This window comes from Acipenser ruthenus, chromosome 4, assembly GCF_902713425.1.
Source record: "Acipenser ruthenus chromosome 4, fAciRut3.2 maternal haplotype, whole genome shotgun sequence".
NCBI classification, from domain to species: domain Eukaryota; kingdom Metazoa; phylum Chordata; class Actinopteri; order Acipenseriformes; family Acipenseridae; genus Acipenser; species Acipenser ruthenus.
In genome coordinates, this window is record NC_081192.1 from 86,564,844 (window position 1) to 86,585,820 (window position 20,977).

Sequence of the window (20,977 nt, forward strand, 5' to 3'; positions counted from 1 at the left end):
CTAAATGTTAATTTTTTTTTTTAGAGATTTAAGATTTAGTTATATATTTAACTAAATGTTAAATATTGTTAAGAGATTTAATATTTAGTTAAATATGTAGCTACATGTTAAATCTTTTTTAGAGATTTAAAATTTAGTTAAATATTTAGCTAAATGTCAAATCTTTTAAATATTTAAGTTCACAAAATCCAGATTTATTTGCGAACAGCTAAATCTTGATTCTCAAAATAAATATTTAATAACAAAATATGTATTTATTTTTAAAATAAAGATTTAGCATTTAAATGTTGAAAAGTTGTACACATTAAAAAAAAATAATATTTATTTTCACAACATTTATGAATCTGGGTAAAAAATACAAGATTTAAGTTAAATCTAGGTTAAAATATTAACGCTTTTTTTTACACAGGGCACCCCATAGGTTTACTCTAGAGCTGCAATGACACTGCTGAGCTACCAATAATAGAAATCTTTTATACAGTTTAATAATACTATAAGGAAAAAATCAATTCTGTTATAATGGCTTTGCACATGTAACATGCAGAATGGTCAAATCCCCTCGATAAAATAACTTAACTTTCAAATAAGGAATGGGAACCTTTATTCCCTTATAGAAGTTTGCCATAGTAAAAGCCTAGCAAAGTGTAATAAAGCATAGTGGAATCATGGTAAAACATGGGTAAACATTTTAAAGAAGAGCGAGGTATGGTAAAGCACATTATTAAACCAGGGTAAACAATGATAATTGTATAGTATAACCATGGAAAAACTGCAAAATGACCATGCAGACTCACCTTGGTAAATATTTGTAAGGGATTGGTATAGTAGTAGGGTGGTTAAGTAATTCCAAGAGTTTTATTCTCAGAGCTGCAATGACGCTGCAGAGCTGGGACACAGTTGTGACATCACCAATGACCCTGCCCTAAGGGTCAGAGCTGAGTCTGTGTGTAAGAGACTGCTGGCAAGTCCATTCAGTCAGTGTCACTCCAAGGTAAGCATGTGATCTTTAGCATTGACAAACCATGAGTTAACAATACTGACATCAGCACAAGACCCCTACTTACCTCTCGACTACAGAGCTTGCTCTTTAGTTGAATAGTTTGTGGTTTGTGGTTCTCGTCCAGTCCTTGGCTTTCCATTCAGTTCAATGGGCTGAGATGACAGGTCTTTACAATACCCTGTACAACAGAGAGAGAGAGAGACTTACATCACCCTTTAGCAAACAAAGAGACTGTAAACAAACTGTTTTATTTGTTTATGCTTATGTGTGTAAATTCGAAATCAATTAATAAGAAGATTACACAGTAATCATAGTCTCATCATTCCCAGCAAAAGAGCACTTAATTCAAACATAAACATCCTTTCATTCAGTCAGAAACATACACTTTCGTCCAACGGTTATTGTGACTGATACAGAGACATTGGGGGCCTGGGAGGAGTTGACAAAGTAAATGTAATTAAAGCACATTACAGAAACCAGGACCAGAAGACATAGGTAAGAAACACTTCTTTACACAGAAAGTGGTGAGTGTATGGAATAGTGAGTCATTGTGATCTGTTAAGACCTAAATGGACAAAGGTTTGAGATCAAATAGCTACTAGGAACTGGACAAGCACACATGGGCCGAATGGCTTCCTCTCGTTTGTACATTTTTGTTTGTGGGTTCTTCTGTTATCAGGTGGACCCGGCGGGATACCTGGACACCTGTCAGTACCTGTACTGCAGCCAGGGGGGCGGCGACAGAGAGAGCGCCACCTGTGACACCTTCGCCAGCTACGCCCGTGAGTGCATCCAGCAGCACGTCATCGTCGACTGGAGGAGGAACGGCTTCTGTGGTACGAGCAGTATGCTGCCTGCGCTTAATCATAGAGCTGTGATGTACTGAAGGAGGCACTATTAGCCAAAATCTGGTCTACTTGACAAAGGCACTCACCAACACTTCATCTTCTTGTCTGATTGAGCATTTTGAAGTTATGGTTTAAAGATTCAACAGCACATGCCATAGAGGGGACATCTCAAATTGCATGCATTGACTGCAAGGAAGTTTGATTGACTTAATTCAGTCTTGCACGTGACATTAACGTAATTTATCGTCTCAGGATTTCTAGTCATACAGCACTGTGCAGTCCATTATTTTAATTATATAAAAATCTACTACAGTTTAATAATCGTGTTTGTTACCAACAAAATAATGTCATAAATCCTACTGTAGTGCATTTCTATTCATTCATTATATAGGTCAGAAATGTGCCTCTGTATAAAAAAAAAAGTGTTATAATTTTAAAACATGTGGTACTGCACTACGTTAAACAAAAGTTCTCAGATTGCTTGCCTTGCTTGCCAATCTGTTACTACTTAACTTCTTAGGTCATTTCACCCCGGCATTGTCTTTAGGGTCAAAGCATCTTACTGGATGAAAGCATGTCAGTCAATAGTGGAAGCAGCTGGTTGGTTGATGACAGGAAAAAAGCTGTTGAAAAGGTTGGGGAAATTTCACTTTCCAGGTGAAATTAACCTGGAAGTTCAAGACAATCTGAGACCAAGGCTTGCAAACAGAGATTTCTATAATATAGTGTAGTACCAGGTAGCTTGTTTTAAAATATAAATACAGTATGTGTTTGCAAAAACATAGATTTCTTTCAAATATGCAGAACTATATAGTGAACTTTTAAGACATTATTGTGTTAGCTGCAGCCACTTGAGTGCACTGTCTATAACAAATGGATATTTTGATTACAGTTCACTGTAACAGCAGTTTAAACCCTTATAAAAGTTTCCCACTGTAAAAGCAAAGCAAAGTGTAATAAAGCATAGTGAAAGCATAGTAAAGCAAAGGTAAGCATTGTAAAGAATAGGGATGTATGGTGAAGCATATTAATAAACATGGCAAACTATGGTAAATGCATAGCATAACCATGGGGAAAACATGGGGAAAATGCCAAAATATAGCGGGAAACACTGTGCAGTAAGATTGTATTGTGACACTGTGCAGTAAGATTGTATTGTGACACTGTGCAGTAAGATTGTATTGTGACATTGTGCAGTAAGATTGTGTTGTGACACTGTGCAGTAAGATTGTGTTGTGACACTGTGCAGTAAGATTGTGTTGTGACACTGTGCAGTAAGATTGTATTGTGACACTGTGCAGTAAGATTGTGTTGTGACACTGTGCAGTAAGATTGTATTGTGACACTGTGCAGTAAGATTGTATTGTATCGTTGTACCGCGCACAGTAACGCCCTATCTGTGTTCCTTGTTCAGAGCGACGCTGTGGCCAGGGGCAGGTATACTCGGACTGCGTCTCTGCCTGCCCCCCGAGTTGCACTGGCGTGCGGACCCCCGAGGCGGGACACTGCCGGGACGAGTGTGTGAGCGGCTGTGAGTGTCCCCCGGGGTCCTACCTGGAAGAGGGGGCCTGCGTCAGCGAGGAGGACTGTCCCTGCTACCACCGGCGGAGCAAATACAACCCTGGAGACACCATCCGCCAGAAGTGCAATCTGTGGTACGACACTACAGCGCTCCTGAGGGTTCAGCATTCAGTAATTCACTAATCCAGGTCATTCACAGCTAGGCCATGTTGACAGTACAAGTACTATATTTTCCCATTCGATAATTCACTAATCTTGATAATTCACGGTTAGATCATATTCACATTGCATTGTAAAAGTCCTTTATTTTCTTGTATAAGGGTCCTTCGCTAATTCATTGTTCTCTATATTGTATCTTTTTTTGATGTGTATGTCAGATAGAGAAATAATGAGGGAGTGTTATATAATAACAGGGAAGCAAGTTCAAATGTAAAATAATAATAAAAAAGATATATTATAGTTTAACCCCTTGTCTTCAGTGTTTATTAGACCAGTCTATTACCCCCCTTGTCCTTAACTATTAAACAGTCAATAGTGCTAAATTTAGATATACTGAAAGAAACTTAATATGTACAAAGACAAACAGTCTGTCTTGAAGACAATGGAAAGACTTTGTCGAAACATTTGTAATTTAACTTACTAAGTTTTAGTATATCAGACCAGTCTCTAACCCCCTTGTCTCTGTGTATCAGTCCACACTCTAACCCTCTTGTCTCTGTGTATCAGACCAGTCTCTAACCCCCTTGTCTCTGTGTATCAGTCCACACTCTAACCCTCTTGTCTCTGTGTATCAGACCAGTCTCTAACCCCCTTGTCTCTGTGTATCAGACCAGTCTAACCCCCTTGTCTCTGTGTATCAGACCTGTCTTTAACCCCCTTGTCTCTGTGTATCAGACCAGTCTAACCCCTTTGTCTCAGTGTATCAAACCAGTCTCTAACCCCCTTGTCTCTGTGTATCAGACCAGTCTAACCCCCTTGTCTCTGTGTATCAGACCAGTCTCTAACCCCCTTGTCTCTGTGTATCAGACCAGTCTCTAACCCCCTTGTCTCTGTGTATCAGACCAGTCTCTAACCCCCTTGTCTCTGTGTATCAGACCAGTCTAACCCCCTTGTCTCTGTGTATCAGACCAGTCTTTAACCCCCTTGTCTCTGTGTATCAGACCAGTCTAACCCCCTTGTCTCTGTGTATCAGACCAGTCTCTAACCCCCTTGTCTCTGTGTATCAGACCAGTCTCTAACCCCCTTGTCTCTGTGTATCAGACCAGTGTCTAACCCCCTTGTCTCTGTGTGTCAGACCAGTCTCTAACCCCCTTGTCTCTGTGTATCAGACCAGTCTCTAACCCCCTTGTCTCTGTGTATCAGACCAGTCTCTAACCCCCATGTCTCTGTGTATCAGACCAGTCTCTAACCCCCTTGTATCTGTGTATCAGACCAGTCTTTAACCCCCTTGTCTCTGTGTATCAGACCAGTCTAACCCCCTTGTCTCTGTGTATCAGACCAGTCTCTAACCCCCTTGTCTCTGTGTATCAGACCAGTCTCTAACCCCCTTGTCTCTGTGTATCAGACCAGTGTCTAACCCCCTTGTCTCTGTGTGTCAGACCAGTCTCTAACCCCCTTGTCTCTGTGTATCAGACCAGTCTAACCCCCTTGTCTGTGTGTATCAGACCAGTCTCTAACCCCCTTGTCTCTGTGTATCAGACCAGTCTCTAACCCCCTTGTCTCTGTGTATCAGACCAGTCTCTAACCCCCTTGTCCTTGTTCAGTGTGTGCCAGGGTGGTCGCTGGCTGTGCTCACAGGAGAAGTGTTCAGCCCAGTGCAGTGTGATCGGGGATGCGCACTACATCACCTTCGATCGCAAGCGCTACTCCTTCCACGGCACTTGTGACTACACGCTCGTTGAGGTGAGATACAGAGACAATGCATGATGCTTTTAAGTGGGCAATGCAAAAATAATCAAACAGTGAGGGAAGACATGAACACACAGGGACGATAAAAAAGGATTGATTTTTTTTTTGTTTCAGTACACACTTAGAACCATCACATTTTCTATTTATATCACGCATAATCAACCATTTACTCATTATGATAGATTAAGTAATTACTTTTTTTTTTGGATTGAACATTGTCATTGCTGTGGGGAGCTCTGAATTGAAAGCTACAAGCTGGCCATTGAAAAATGATAGATAACTATGTGTTAGAACACCCACAATCACAGAGAAAATCACTAACCTTCATGTTGTCATGGAGCAAACAGCTTTGGAAAATGGCCTGGTAGACATTTTCTGCACCACACAGATTTGTAAAAGATAAGTGGCAGAACTTAATAGGAAAACTGTACCTTTTTAGTTGTCTGCTTTGCTAATTATTTAGGTTGGTGATGGTTTAGACACCTTTCGCGATGAGGCTTGGTGGTCCAGTGGATAAAGAAAAGGGCTTGTTACCAGGAGGTTCCGGATTCAATCCCAGCTCAACCACTGACTCACTGTGTGTGACGCTGAGCAAGTCTATTAACCTCCTTGTGCTCCGTCCATCAGATGAGACATAAAACCGAGGTCCTATTGTAAATGACTCTGCAGCAGCAGTTGTTTATGCATAGTTCACCCCCTAGTCTCTGTAAGTCGTTTTGGATAAAAGTGTTTGCTAAATGACTAAATAATAATAATTTCCATTCCAGGATTTTGTTGACAACAAACTATTGATAACCGTGGAAAACGCTGAGTGTGGGAGCAGAGGAGCTGGGAGCTGCTTGAAAGGCATCTCCATAACAGTTTATAAGACTACAGTGAGACTGCGAACTACAGGTAACGTGAGCACTACAGCCCTAACTCGATTCACACAACTCACCAATCTGTCAGTGTGTGTAGGCACGTTGTCAGTGTGTGTGTAGACACGTTGTCAGTGTGTGTAGGCACGTTGTCAGTGTGTGTAGGCATGTTGTCAGTGTGTGTAGGCAAGTTTTCAGTGTGTGTAGGCACATTGTCAGTGTGTAGGCACGTTGTCAGTGTGTGTAGGCACATTGTCAGTGTGTAGGCACGTTGTCAGTGTGTGTAGGCACGTTGCCAGTGTGTGTGTAGGCATGTTGTCAGTGTGTGTGTAGGCATGTTGTCAGTGTGTGTAGGCATGTTGTCTGTGTGTGTAGGCACATTGTCAGTGTGTGTGTAGGCACGTTGTCAGTGTGTGTGTAGGCACGTTGTCAGTGTGTGTAGGCACGTTTTCAGTACGTGTAGGCACGTTTTCAGTGTGTGTAGACACGTTTTCAGTGTGTATAGGCACATTTTCAGTGTGTGTGTCCTCATAAAGTTTGAGCTACTTTTGGAACCTGAAAATTGAAATGCAGAAGTATTTAGTTTAGTAACCAACTTTTAGGATTAGCCATTTGAAAACTGAAAGAGTGCATCTACACTAGCCCTCATTGTGAGAGATTGCACTGCCCATCACTCTGTCAAGTTAATTGTCTGAATGCTGTTATTGTTACCTGCTCTGAACCTTCTTCCCTTTAGCCAGGGATTAGGATCACTGTCAAGTCCCTTAAAATTATTTATTTCTTAGCAGACGCCCTTATCCAGGGCTACTTACAATTGTTACAAGATATCACATTATTTTTACATACAATTACATTATTTTTACATACAATTACCCATTTATACAGTTGAGTTTTTACTGGAGCAATCTAGGTAAAGTATCTTGCTCAAGAGTACAGCAGCAGTGTCCCCCACCTGGGATTGAACCCATGACCCTCCGGTCAAGAGTCCAGAGCCCTAACCACTACTCCACACTGCTGCCCGATTGCAAGTGTGTTTTAGATTGCAAGCGTGTTTTTAGCCCCATTGCAAGCGTGTTTTAGAGTTGATTTTAAGGTCTTGCTTCTGCCTTATAAAAGTCATCATAGTAAAAGCATATATTAAATGTAATAAAGCATCATGAAAGCATGGTAAAGTATAAGTAAGCATTGTAAAGAATATTTAATATTAGTCTCTGTAAGTTGCCTTGGATGAAGGCATCTGCTAAATAAACAAATAATAATAATAAAAAATTTAAAAAAAACATGGCAAACCCATATAAACTAAGGCAGCTGCTCAGTTATACCATGGGAAAAGCATTCACCATGGTGAACTTTTGCAAGGTGCATTAGGCTTTCACTGAAGGATTGTAAGGATGATCAGTGCACAGCAGGATGAGCTGTGTCTGTGTGATTCCTAGGTGACGTGACGGTGAATGGCCAGGAGGTGGATCTGCCGTTCGTGAGTGTGGACCTGGCAGTGAGGCGCGCCTCCTCTTCCTTCCTCCTCGTGCAGCTGTTTGGCGCGCACGTTCTCTGGGGGCTCGAGTTCCCCGCTGCCTACATCACCCTGCAGCCAGGCTATGCCAACAAGGTCAGCCCTCCTTCACTGAGTGAAAGACAAATAGGGTCCAAATGAGTCTGCAAAGCTCGGATAAAGTGCAAGCAGCTGGAACATATTACCCCTGTTTTAGCCCCATTGCAAGCGTCTTTTAGAGTTGATTTTAAGGTCTTGCTTTCACCTTACAGATCTCTGATTGGCCCTGTCTTATCTTTCTGAACTGCTGTTTCCTTATATCTCTAGCCGAACTTTGCAGATTCACAAAGGTTCACAAAAAGAATCAGTGTTAGAAGACATGAACACAGATGGACAATAGTCTGAACTGTTTATGTCTTTACTCATAAACAGATTATTTGAGTTATTCATAAAGAACCGAGCATAATTGACCATTTACCCATGATGATAGATTTACTTAATACCGTTGCTGTGAAGCGCTCTGAATTCCTGGCAAAGACGCTATTGTGATGTCACAGACTGTTGTGATGTTACACACTGTTACAAGATGGCCATTGAAATATAAAAATTAAATACGCTTTGGAACACCCAAATGCGTGGAGTGCACTCTGTTTCCCAATAATAATGAAGCATCAATGCAAGGAGCTGTTAGCAAGATTCGTATATGTACAGCTGTATCCAAAAGTTTTTGCATCACCATATAGAATTAACACATGTTGTTTCATAAAGTCAAATGAAACCTGCTGAATAATGTTATGTTAGCATATTGAATTACATACAGCTTTGTAGCTTTCCATATATATATATACAATTCTAAACATACAATTCCTTTTTCTGCTAACATGTGAACAGCTAACTTTGAGCTATAAAAACATATTTTTCTTAATTCTTCTTCTAGCGACTTCAATTAAAGTGGTGTACCTAACAAAATACTTTCACGAATCTTACCTATTGCACACTAACAACTGTTATATAGGCCTCCAATGTGCAGTCTGGAAAGAACATACGATTTTGCAAACACACATTTGGTACTACACTTGCACTGTCTTTCAGGAAATCTTTTACACTAGTTTATTTCACCTCAGCTGCTTCATCGGGGTGAAGCATGACTGGAAGGATGTCAGCCAGTAGGGTTAGCAGCTGGTTGCTTAACAACAGGAAAGAAGCCACTGAAAGGGTCAGTTTCACTCTCCAGGTGAAATGACCATGAAAGTGCAAAGCTATCCGAAAGCAAGGCCTGAAAGTAGAGGTTTCTTTAACCCTATGTAGTACCAGATATCATACTTTAGTGTGACAATATATTGTTGATATAGCATAGATTATGTTCGAAACTACCACAAGCTTGATAGTAATGATCAGAGAATGTCTCCCACCGTGTCCCAGGTTCGAGGACTGTGCGGCACGTACAACTGGAACCAGCACGACGACTTCACCACACCAGAGGGCGACGTTGAGCCTAGCACCGCCGCGTTCGCCAACAAGTTCAGGACCTCTCTGGACTGCCCCCCCATCAGTGGCTTGACCTTCGACCCCTGTGGGACCTACGCTCAGCGAAGGCAGTTTGCAGAGGACATGTGTGCCGTGATTCACAGCTCTGTGTTTGAGGTAAGACATTCGCAGAGGATATGTTTGTCCCGGGATTGAGGTAACATCACATACTGCTTGCAGAGGTTTGTGGTGTATGCTCTGTTTGTCTGTGTGTTTTCAGCCGTGCCATGACCTGGTGGAGCGCGAGCCCTACTACCGGCTGTGTCTGTACGACGTGTGCGGCTGTGCCCCCAGTAAACAGTGTCTGTGCAGTGCCGTCGCTGCCTACGCCAGGCAGTGCGCACAGGAGGGGGCCGCGGTCAGCTGGAGGAACAGAACCTTCTGCTGTGAGTATCCTTCCAACTCAATGAACTAAAGCCTATTCTCTTAAAACTTAAAATGGGAGTTACAGAGCTTTGAGAATCAAGCCTGTATATCACTAAACACTTGCAGTGCTGGAGGTAATATTATCAAGGCTAGGCACATTACTAGTGTTGATAGATTTAAATGGTTTCCAAACATTAAACGTTTATTAAATGTTATCAGAAATATGCTTGTGAAATATATATGTTGGTCTTTTAATCAGTGGTAGCTATACAGTGTATTAAAGCTGTTATTTGTTATTCAGTATTTATTCACAGTCTATTCCATATACGCGTTAGTGCTGTGCATATGTAGTCTCATACATATTAATGCTGTATTCATTTATTATTAACTCTATCGGAGTGCTTCTTGTTATTGTTATCTGAATGGTTACTGACGTTCCTGGCATGTTAGTTTAAATATCTAACATCCCTAACGAAGGTAGTAGCACAAACCTTTTCAACTTCACTTATAATCCCAGGGTATAAAGGAATCAGCTCCAAAGATAGGCTGAAGGAACTGAAACCAGGATTAAATGAAACAGTTTGAAATTGGAGACTTAGGACATGGGGTAGGCCTCAGTAATTCCCCCTTGCTGTTCCTCCCCCAGCGGTGCAGTGCAGTGGGGGCCAGGCGTTCAGCGAGTGCTCTCGCCCCTGTGAGAGCTCCTGCGCGGACGTGCGGCAGCTCAGCGGCTGTGAGGCGGTGGAGGGCTGTGTGTCCGGCTGTAACTGTCCCGAGGGGCTGGCACAGGACAGCAGTGGGCAGTGTGTACCGGTCAGCATGTGTCCTTGTATCCAGGGTGGCACCATCTATCAGCCAGGCAGTACCATACAGAACAACTGCAATACCTGGTAAGTGATTATACTGCACTGTTAGAAATATAGAACTGCACCTGGTTTACCTTTTAATGTACATGGGGAGTGGGGCGGCTTTCACTTGTTTCGCTCTAATTAACTTTACAGCAAGACAACCCTGGGATAACAAATTCAATACTTTCTTATACTTTTACTGATAAATTAAATCAAATGAGCATGTTAAACACGTATTGGTAGACTGGATTAGTTTCATGGACTGTTGTTTTGAGTGGAGTTCTCTTTCCCATACTACTGAGCGCTCTGCTGCAGTGTTGAGTGGAGTTCTCTTTCCTATACTACTGAGTGCTCTGCAGTGTTCAGTGGAGTTCTCTTTCCTATACTACTTGAGTGCTCTGCAGTGTTGGGTGGAGTTCTCTTTCCTATACTACTAGAGCACTCTGCAGTGTTGACTGGAATTATCTTTTCTATAATACTAAAGCGGTCTGCGGTTTTGAGTGGAGTTGTCTTTCCTAGTGCAGTTGTCTTTCCATTTCTATTGTGCAGCACCGTTCTGGATTCTTAAGTGCAAGTCAGTGGTGGTAATACCTGTGCAAATGAGCTGCCACAGATCTATCAATGATATTGAGGCTGAAAAAACACATAAGAACCATATACTGAGTGAGTACATAATTATTAACAATAGCAAATAGACAGATACACATATAGGACTGATCTCACAGACCTCAATTAGCACTCACCTTAACCACCGTCTTAACCACAATGCAAAAGAGCCAGGCTCATCTGCATTTGTGTTTATAGAGTTTTAAACTAATTTCAAATCCGTAACAGCAGTGCATCACACAATACTACCTGTTACACAGACACAGGAGACACAGCTGTGGGCCAGTCCGGTTGCAGTATTTTCCCCCGGGGGCAGGAGCAGGAACAGTGGTAGGAGAAGTCTGATGAAATCACCCTATGGCCTGTTCTCCATCCCCGCAGGATAGGTTGATTTCATTGAATTTCTCTACCACATGGCTGCAGGAGCAAACCAGCCAACTATGTAAGCTGTGGAGCCACCACAGGGATTGATGAGCCTGTGGGTCAGGTGACAAGTGACCCAGGATTCACGATGTCCCAAAAGCACTAACATGAAAAAGAGTACAATGAGAGCAGAACATTGGTATGACCTTCCATCGACTACAATTGAAGCTGTTAGTGCAATGTCAGCAATTAAAAAGGCTAATAGAATGCTTAATTATATGGTACAAAGTGTAAATCAAGGGAGGTTAGGATTTTGGTTAGTTCAGTTTATTCACTTTGGGCCAGCCTATCCCACACTACTACAAATTATAAAATCTAATGACAAATAAACAGGAAACTCAAACAAAAACAAGTTTCTATACATCCAAACACGAGTATTTCAAAAGATAAACTCATACAATTTCATAAGGTTGTATAGTGTCTGAGACCACACTTTGAGTACTGTGTTCAGTTTTGGTCCCTACACTACAAAAAGCACATTGTGGCTGGGGAGAGATTTCAGAGAAGAACCAGACTAATCCCAGGGCTATGAGGTATGTACTTAGGTTGAGCACACCCTTATAAGTAAGTTAGTCCAGTAAGTCCAGTAGCTCACTGCCCCCCTTCCCCTCTGCAGTGTGTGTGTGAACGGGCTGTGGAACTGCTCAGAGGACAGCTGTCCAGATGTCGCTCAGTGCCCCGGGAACCTGGTCTACTCATTCCGCTCCTGCTTGCAGACTTGCGACAGCCTGGAGTCCCAGAATAACTGCTCCGAGGCCTTTGACGGCTGTGTGTGCCCCGAGGGGACCGTGCTGCTGGTGAGTGCACTGCAGGCTGCAATCTTCCCTGCTGGAATAATAAACTCCTGCAAGTAAAATAAAAGACCACTTTTTATTTGGTTTTGTACAGCAAGCACTAGAAGATCTCAATACAACAACAGTCGGAGAGATACAAAATTCATTCTCAAGAGCCTGCATGCAGGATTGTTAAAGTAACTTAAACTGTAACGATTTACTTGAAATCAGATTACTTATTACACCAAGGCATAGGTTTGACAAGTAATCAGTTTACTTTTCAGGCCTATTGTTTACTTTTTAGTACTATTATTGGCAAACATACTGTAAAAGTAATAATTAATTAGTAATATATTACTTCTATAATAGATTACTTTTTGGAGCCAGTAATCAGTCATCATTAGTATACTGTAGTAATAGTACCATAGTCTACAAACAAATTATTTGGAAGAACAAGCTTTGAGAATATTGCCCATTATTTATCAAATGTGTTGTACAATACTTTAAGCACAGTGTAAAATTTCAGCAGTCATAATAGAAGAAATCCTTTTCAGACCCCTGTTGGCTAGATTGGTGTAATTGTGTAATCTCTATATTGTTTGTATGCAGGGTGACATGTGTGTCCCACCCTCAGAGTGTCCCTGTCATCACAACGGCAAACTGTACTACGAGAATGACACCATCATCAAGGACTGCAACACCTGGTAATCACATCATGCTAATAATAATACATACATAAATAATTAAATAAATAAATAAATAAATAATATTTCAGATCCCTTTTTTAAATCATTCAATATGTTGCTTACATAGTGTAATAAATCTCCTCCTAGCGGCTTATTAGCATACGATCTGTCATTACCTCTCGACTACTGTGCTTGCTCTTTAGTTGAATGGTAAGACATTTGTCTTTGAACGTATGGTTTGCGGTTGTCTTTGCACTCAATTTAATGAACTCAGATACCAATTCACTACAATACACGGTATGTAAAATATCCTAATTGCAAATAAAAAGCATCCTTCTTGCTTGCAAAAAAGAGAAACATCCAAGAAAGTGAACGTGCTGATTGATTGAAATGAAAGAGTGAAGCATCTGTATCCACTGCGCTGTCCCTCCTTCTCTCTCCCCTCAGCGTGTGTCGTGACCGACACTGGAAGTGTGGGAAGTCCCACTGCTCCGGGAGCTGCATGGCCACGGGAGACCCCCACTACATCACCTTCGACGGACGAGCCTTCACATTCCTGGGGGACTGCGAGTACGTCCTGGCGCAGGAGAGCGCGGGCCTCTTCACCGTCACTGCAGAGAACGTGCCCTGCGGCACCAGCGGTGTGACCTGCACCAAGTCTGTCGTCGTGACTCTGGGGAACACCATCATACACATGCTGAGGGGTGAGGAGGAACGGTAGTGTAGTCGATGGTAAACGTGGGGAGGTTGACTTTACCCATTTCTCATGCGGGGAAAATGGTGTTTACCCCCTCTTTATTTAAGGAATAATCCTAATTTTCTGTGATAAGCAAACCCTGGCTATATCACGGGTTAAAGCAAAGGCATATTTTAATTTATTATAGAAAGAGACTCAGGCACATTTAATGATGGGCAAAATATTTTCCCGATTAACCTATCTATACCACAAATATTTAATGTATTAATTTAATGTGGTACATGTATTTTGTAGACGATCATATCAAATCACAATGTATTTTCTAACGGGTCTCTGTGTGATTTATTAGGATTACCCATTGCTCAAATAAAGAGGTTATCTCTTTTAGCTGCTTGTTTTCAGTGTTCTTAACATAGTTCTCTGGTGTTACAAAGAGGCAATGCAGCTATAGTAGCTGTAGTCGCGTGTTGACAGAAACACACATTTCCTTATGCAGGGCACTAATGTTACAGCTCCAATAGGTTTACAATGATACATCTGAATGTTCAAATCAAGTTAACAAACAGTAAACTTCCTCTCAAAAAGGAGTTCAGTTTTACTCAGAAATACTTTAATTTTAAAAAATTCAGAGGTGAAAAAAAATTCCATTCTGTTCCCAAGCTGAATCGGATTTGCTGTTTCCTTGTAACTCCAGGGAAGGCTGTGACTGTGAACGGAGTGGCTGTGAGACTTCCCAAGACCTACAGTGGGAGCGGACTGACGCTGGACAGAGCTGGGCTGTTCCTCACCCTCACTGCGAAACTGGGACTCACACTGCTGTGGGATGGAGGTCAGGGAAATGCACACACACACCCACTGCTCTCCATTCATGAAACACCCTGCAGTACTTAGCACTTCAGTGTCAGGCCACTGAAGGGGTGGGGACTATTTCATTCTCCGAATGAAAATGACCCAGGAAGTACAAAAAGCATAGAATTTTATTTAACCTAGTGTACAGTAGTGCCAGATTTTTAAATGAAATGAAAATAGATGTTTTCCAATCAGGATCTAGAGGTGGTGTTTGTCTGTGTCGCCTGTGTAATTCACAGTGGGCCAGATTTTCAAAGCGTTTCCTCCATTCTTTAATGAACTCCTACTTTTTGAAAGAGGAAAAATCATGTTAATGTTCCAAAATGAAAAACAAACCACATCGAGAGTGTTTAAGAGGACTTGAAATATATAACTCAGTTGTTTGGTTAACAGGTATTTTAGCTCGTTCAAAAAATAGGAGTTTACGAATGGAGGAAACGCTTTGAAAATATGGTCTAGTGACTTGCGCCACAGAGATGCTGGGTATTTATTATTATTTATTTCTTAGCCGACGCCCTTATCCAGGGCGACTTACAATTGTTACAAGATGTCACATTATTTTTTACACACAATTACCCATTTATATAGTTGGGTTTTTACTGGTGAAGTACCTTGCTCAAGGGTACAGCAGCAGTGTCCCCTACCTGGGATTAAACCCACGACCCTCCGGTCAAGAGTCCAGAGCCCTAACCACTACTCCACACTGCTGCCCGCTTGTGTTTTCTACACACATCAAGGTTCATCCATAATGTGAGCGTCACTTCAAGGTGCAAGTTTGTTGAGAACGGTCTTCCTGCTAGCAGTCAGTTAATATTAATGGCCAGGTGTGCTGCTGTTCCGGGATTTAAGCTGAAGAAGAAAGATGTGGTGTATTATATGCTGCTGATGTTTCCTGTTGATGTTTGGGGTTATAAAAAAATATCCTACAGAAATCTAATCAAAATCTAAGAAATCTACAGAAAATTAAAGAAATCTACAGAAAGGTATCACCAGTTTTATAAATCTATAGAAAATTATAAAAACCTATAGATATCTTTTGAAACACATGTCATCTTTAGACATATCTATACGAAAATGGCAAAAGTCCTGTAGTTTCTCCTACAGTAATCTGTGTTATTTTAAAGAAGGATCTACAGGTATAGCCTTTTTCAATAGCACATAAGTAGGAGTGACTCAGTTGCAGTTAGAGTTGCTCATAAGAAGGAAGTGGAGCAAAAGAAGACGAGTATAAATTGAGATTTAGTGACTGACATTGTAGGTTGTATGAAAGGACCTGGTAGACCAGAGACTCAGGGCTTGCACAAATGTACTATGAAGAAAGGTTGAGGGAACTGAATCTGTTTAGCCAAGAACAAACCAGAATTGGGGATGGGGGCTTGACTTAAGTCTTTAAAATATTAAAATGAGTTGACATTGGCTTGGTTTACATGCATTTAAAAATCGACTCTACAGTCATCACTGTGTATGAAACAGCAAAAGAACATACTTTTGGCAGCGCGACAAGGCAGGGTCAATCGCTTTCTCACAATAAAAATAGTGTAAAAGCCCATGTAAACCGGAGCAGGAATCGTGCTTGTGGCTCACGAGGTTTCAGCAGTCAACATCCCATTCTTCTGACTTTATATAACGTAATCTGCAACAGAAAGGCCGTACATAACATAGACCCCCCCTCCCCCCACCAGCACACATTGTACATGTATGGACTACTTCAATACTGTACCTGCCGCGGTTATACTCATACCTACAACCGCCGGTACATTTTAAAAACCATCAATATTACAATGAAAGACAAACTATCTGATACAATTCAAAAGTTGTATTCAAGCGCATCATATCAAACATCTGCACAGCCGAAACACCATATTTAAAAGAAAAATTAAACATAAAAGGGTTTATTTTCTAACTTACCACATATAAAGCACTACTATAATAAAATAAACATTTGAAAAGAAACTAGTGTGTAAACAGGCTTGTATATGTATAAATAAAATTTTATATTGTAGGTTATATTCAAAATAAAAACATGTATTGTAAAAGACGGTTCTAGTGGTAATGACATTTAACTTTTAGATGTTCCACAAACACACACAAATATAAATGCTAAGTAGTAAAACTTGTAGAAATTATATTTAAAAAAATGTTGTGTGTGTGTGTTGGACAGGTAACCAGACAAACAAGTAGCTAATGCGTGGCGTAATTCAGAATGTACACGACATTTCTCTTGGTAAATGTTTTTATCTTCATGGCAACGCATGAAGTTCTCTTCACGATATTAAGTCGTTCTTTTCCTAGTTAGCAACTAGACACGAACGTTTAAATATCCCCTCCCCTAAATTACTATGAATTGAATAATCTGCATTGGTACGGCCGATTTTTTTTTTTTCCTAAATCAGAACTGCATAGCAACGCATTTCCTGAATAGTAAACAGGTCGTGAGGAAAACTGTCTTGACTTGTGCATGTAAACGCTGCTATTGTTAACCCAAACCAATACTTTCAGCACAGCACAGAAACCATGACCAGATGAAACACAGTTGGAAAGTAGTTTGACACTTAGGATAGCGCGTAGGAGACAGTCCTTGGCACAGAGAGTGGCGAGGATGTGCAATGGGTTACCTAGCCATGTTGCTGATGCTGAATCACTGGGATCTTTGAAGACCCAAATTGACAAAGCTTTGAGATCAATCAGCTACTAGGAACTGAACAGCTCTAAAGGCCTTCTCTTATTGGAAGATTTTCCTCTGTTCTCGTGTCAGTGCTGAGTGCCTGTCCTCTGACCCTGGCTCTGCCTGCAGGTACCCGGTTGTACATGAAGCTGGATCCCTCCTTCCAGGGCCGTGTGGGAGGGCTGTGTGGGAATTTCGACGGGGACACGGAGAACGACTTCACCACGCGCCAGGGGATCGTGGAGTCCACCTCTGACCTGTTTGGAAACTCGTGGCGGGTCAGCCAGTCCTGTCCTGAGGTGCTTAACGCTGATCTTCAGCACCCCTGCACTGTGAGTAACAACAGAACCACTCTGTGTGTGTGTGTGTCTGTCTGTGTGGGAGTGTTTGAACGTGTGTCTTTGTTTTTGTGTGAGTGTGTCTGTGTTTGTCAGTATGAGTGTGTGTGTGAGTGAGTGGGTGTTTGCATGTGTGCGCGAGAGTGTGTGTGTGAGTGCGTTTGAGTGTGTCTGTACATGTATCTGTGTTTGTGTGTGTGTTCATGAGTTTGTGTATGCGTGTGTGTCTGTGTTTGTGTGGGCCCCTGCAAACTGCACCAGGCTAAAAAATGCTGGCAAAAATGAGCTAAAGAGAAATGGACTAGTGTTGCTGTCTGGGTAGAATGGAAAAGGGCTTAAAAAATTACCCACATGACATTTGTGTAATTTGGTTTTCAGTTTTCTTCTTTCTCGATCTGTTTTTCAATCTTGTTAACGGAAATGATAAACAAAAGCAAGACAAGAACTGGAAACCAAAAAGATGAGCATGGGAGTAAGAGAATAATACATTTTATATTTCCATTCTACCATAATAACTGTCTGATGCAAGTTTGTAAAATAACTGATTCCATGTAGAAAGGGCTTGCAGTAGCATCACTAAGGTGTTCTTGCTGTGGTGGGTTGAGCGGGTAGGTGGGGTGGAGAAAGGCTTAGCCAGGGTCTGGTGGTCTGGGGGCCTGGTGGAGGTAATAGGTGTTGTTGATGTAAACATTATGTGTTGCTGTGATTTCCAGTTGAAGGGATATCTGTTCTTCACTTTATTTTGGGAGTCCAGTGGAGTTGTATTGAGGTAGTTTTGAGGTAGTTCTTCAGTGAAGTTGTACTTTTGGGAGCCTGATCTGTATGGGGCGTCTCGTCTCTCCACAGGAACACCCCCACCGGGCCACGTGGGCTCGGAAACGCTGCAGCATCATCACACAGGACCTGTTCTCGCCCTGCCACCAGGAGGTGCCCTGTCAGCAGTTCTATGACTGGTGTGTCTTCGATGCCTGCGGGTGAGTCTTCTACCAAAGTGACCTGGCTTTCAATTAACAGTACTTCAAGCTTCCCATGTAATGGCTGTGTGATTACCCTTATAACAGTTTACCATAGAAAATGTGCTTGGTAATTTTGCAGGTTATACTATGCATTTGCCATAGTTTGCCATGGCTGGCCATGTTTTTTATCATACCACTCTGGGCTTTACCATGCTTTCCTGTCATTTACCATGCTTTCAGTGTGCTGTATTGCACTTTGTTTGCTTTTACTATGGGACATTTTTGTAAGACTTTGCGCTAGATAAGCACATGGGAAATTATAGAAATCGAATTACTGTCACAATTTACCATGCTGATGTATAGTAATGCATATTTATTGACACCTTGTTCCCCCACGCCTTGCATTTACACTTATACTTGGAGACAGGTCCATTTGCATTTTGCATTGTGTTTTGAATTCTACATTCTTTTGAACACTACTGTGAAGAATTGGGGGTTGCAATCTTCACTTTCCATTTGAATGGTTATTTTTATCTCCAGGAATAATGTTTGGAGTAGCAAATATAATTCTGTTTATTACAGAAAGTAAGTTGTGGAGTACAGTACAGCAAGATATGATAGTAGTTTAATATATATGTCAAAACAATAAAACTTAGAAATATCATCCACTAGTTGTTTAGCCATGCTGCTCACTTCCTATGCATATACATTCACTGTAGCTCTCGCACACTTAGCGGAAAATGGATATATTAAGGCTATCAACGTTTTTGCTCTCTTAAAGGTATTGTCAATTAAAGGGTTCATCACACTAAACTGTGTTTTGTTCCAGCTGTGACTCAGGAGGGGACTGTGAGTGTCTGTGCACGGCCATCGCTGCTTACGCAGAGGAGTGCAACAAACGAGGCGTGTACACCCGCTGGAGGTCTCAGGAACTCTGCCGTGAGTAACAGCTTCACCCCTGAGAGTTAACTAGCACATCACAGCCTACTGCACCTCTGAGGTTCCGAACAACAATAACTCATGCTTCTCATATTTAATTATTGTTTTGTCTTCATTTCTAAATCGGAATGCATTTTCACTAACCTTGTGAAACATTCAGTCAATTTGAATTTGGGAATAATTAGTAACCTTCAATTTGCATTGGTTTATATTTCGCTGACTTCGTTTTTGTACCTTTTAGCGATGCAGAGCCATAGATTAATTTGTTATGAATCGTTCAGTCCGTATGTTTTTTAGTGATGCATAGAAAGAGAGATATTAGCTTGATAGGCTGTATTTCATGTGTGTGTTTTCAGCGATGCAGTGTGACAATGGCCTGGTGTATGAAGCCTGTGGCCCTGCCTGCACCCAGACCTGTGAGAGCCTGAGAGGACAGCCTGATCCACTCTGCAGTGCTCTGTCCTGTGTGGAGGGCTGCTTCTGTTCAGAAGGGACGGTTCTGCACGGTGAGATAAATCATCTATTCCAATAACAGTAATACTTTCCTAGCATAACGTGTTGTCTAAAACCACACTCTACAACCACAAGTACAGACGAGCCTGGCCCTTCTGCATGAACTGGCGGGGTCGCCATGCGGTGTACATCACTGACTGGTTACCCCACTTCCTCCTTTGCAGACGGCAGCTGTATCGACCCCTCCCAGTGTCCATGTGAGTGGGAGGATACGATGTTCCCTCCAGGGGCCATGGTCACCCAGGACTGCCAGAACTGGTGAGTGAGTAGAGGACAACCTAGAAATTCATTCATTATCAGACAAGTTTTATTTTCCGTTTGTGTTTGAAACTATTAGAAAACAGCAACAAACATCAATAATAATAATAGTAATAATAATAATAATACACATATGAAGACTGTACTTACGGACTACTATAAAACATAAACTTTAGATTTGTGTCATATGTTCTATGCATGGCATGACACCTGTACACAAGATAAAATCCTTAACAGTGATTTCTCATACATGATTAAAGAATAATTATAAACACATTATCACAGCATATTGTGTACACCCTGGTTGTGACCAGTTAATGGGAGGTCTTTCTGTCGTTCTTTATTTCTCTGTCTATCTTTGTTTCTATTTATCTCTCTGTCTCTCTTTGTCTCTCTGTCTGCTCTCTAGCTCGTGCTCTGCAGGTGCCTGGCTGTGCTCGGGTCAGCCCTGTGTCCCACGGTCCCCCTGCCTGCAGTCAGAGTTCCAGTGTGTCTCGGGGCGCTGTGTCCCGTCTCTCTGGGTGTGTGACAATGAGGACGACTGCGGGGACGGCTCGGACGAGGTCTGCACAGCCAGCTGCGGCCCACAGCAGTTCAGCTGTGACAGCGGGCAGTGTGTGCCCTTAGGGTTCCGCTGCGATGGCCAGCCGGACTGCGCTGACCACTCTGATGAGGCTCACTGCCCACCCACCCCCCTCTGCCCGCACGGGGAGTTCCGCTGTGCCAACGGGAGGTGCGTCTCTCAGACTCGTGTGTGTGACGGAGAACTGGACTGCGGATTTGCAGATGACTCTGATGAAGCAGGTTTGTGTTCTCACTCTTCACTCTTACCCGGGAAATACACTGCTGGGACAAACCACTGATACAAATATGCAAAGTGCTCTGCCACATACCCCCTTATGTCAGA

At 41.9% G+C, this 20,977-nt stretch overlaps 1 protein-coding gene across 1 annotated transcript in view; it reads left to right on the plus strand.

Annotated features, from left to right (window-relative positions):
• Positions 1-20,977, plus strand: part of sspo (SCO-spondin) — a 108,275-nt gene that overhangs the window by 10,875 nt on the left and 76,423 nt on the right. The window contains exons 9-27 of the mRNA XM_059023438.1: positions 866-991; positions 1,680-1,836; positions 3,263-3,503; positions 5,133-5,271; positions 6,045-6,171; positions 7,571-7,743; positions 9,049-9,270; positions 9,374-9,539; positions 10,166-10,409; positions 12,013-12,193; positions 12,779-12,873; positions 13,303-13,559; positions 14,247-14,381; positions 17,196-17,398; positions 18,251-18,378; positions 19,190-19,299; positions 19,656-19,805; positions 19,977-20,070; positions 20,480-20,874. Coding sequence (XP_058879421.1) covers positions 866-991; positions 1,680-1,836; positions 3,263-3,503; positions 5,133-5,271; positions 6,045-6,171; positions 7,571-7,743; positions 9,049-9,270; positions 9,374-9,539; positions 10,166-10,409; positions 12,013-12,193; positions 12,779-12,873; positions 13,303-13,559; positions 14,247-14,381; positions 17,196-17,398; positions 18,251-18,378; positions 19,190-19,299; positions 19,656-19,805; positions 19,977-20,070; positions 20,480-20,874 — 3,343 coding nt within the window. The remainder of the gene's footprint in view (positions 1-865; positions 992-1,679; positions 1,837-3,262; positions 3,504-5,132; positions 5,272-6,044; positions 6,172-7,570; positions 7,744-9,048; positions 9,271-9,373; positions 9,540-10,165; positions 10,410-12,012; positions 12,194-12,778; positions 12,874-13,302; positions 13,560-14,246; positions 14,382-17,195; positions 17,399-18,250; positions 18,379-19,189; positions 19,300-19,655; positions 19,806-19,976; positions 20,071-20,479; positions 20,875-20,977) is intronic.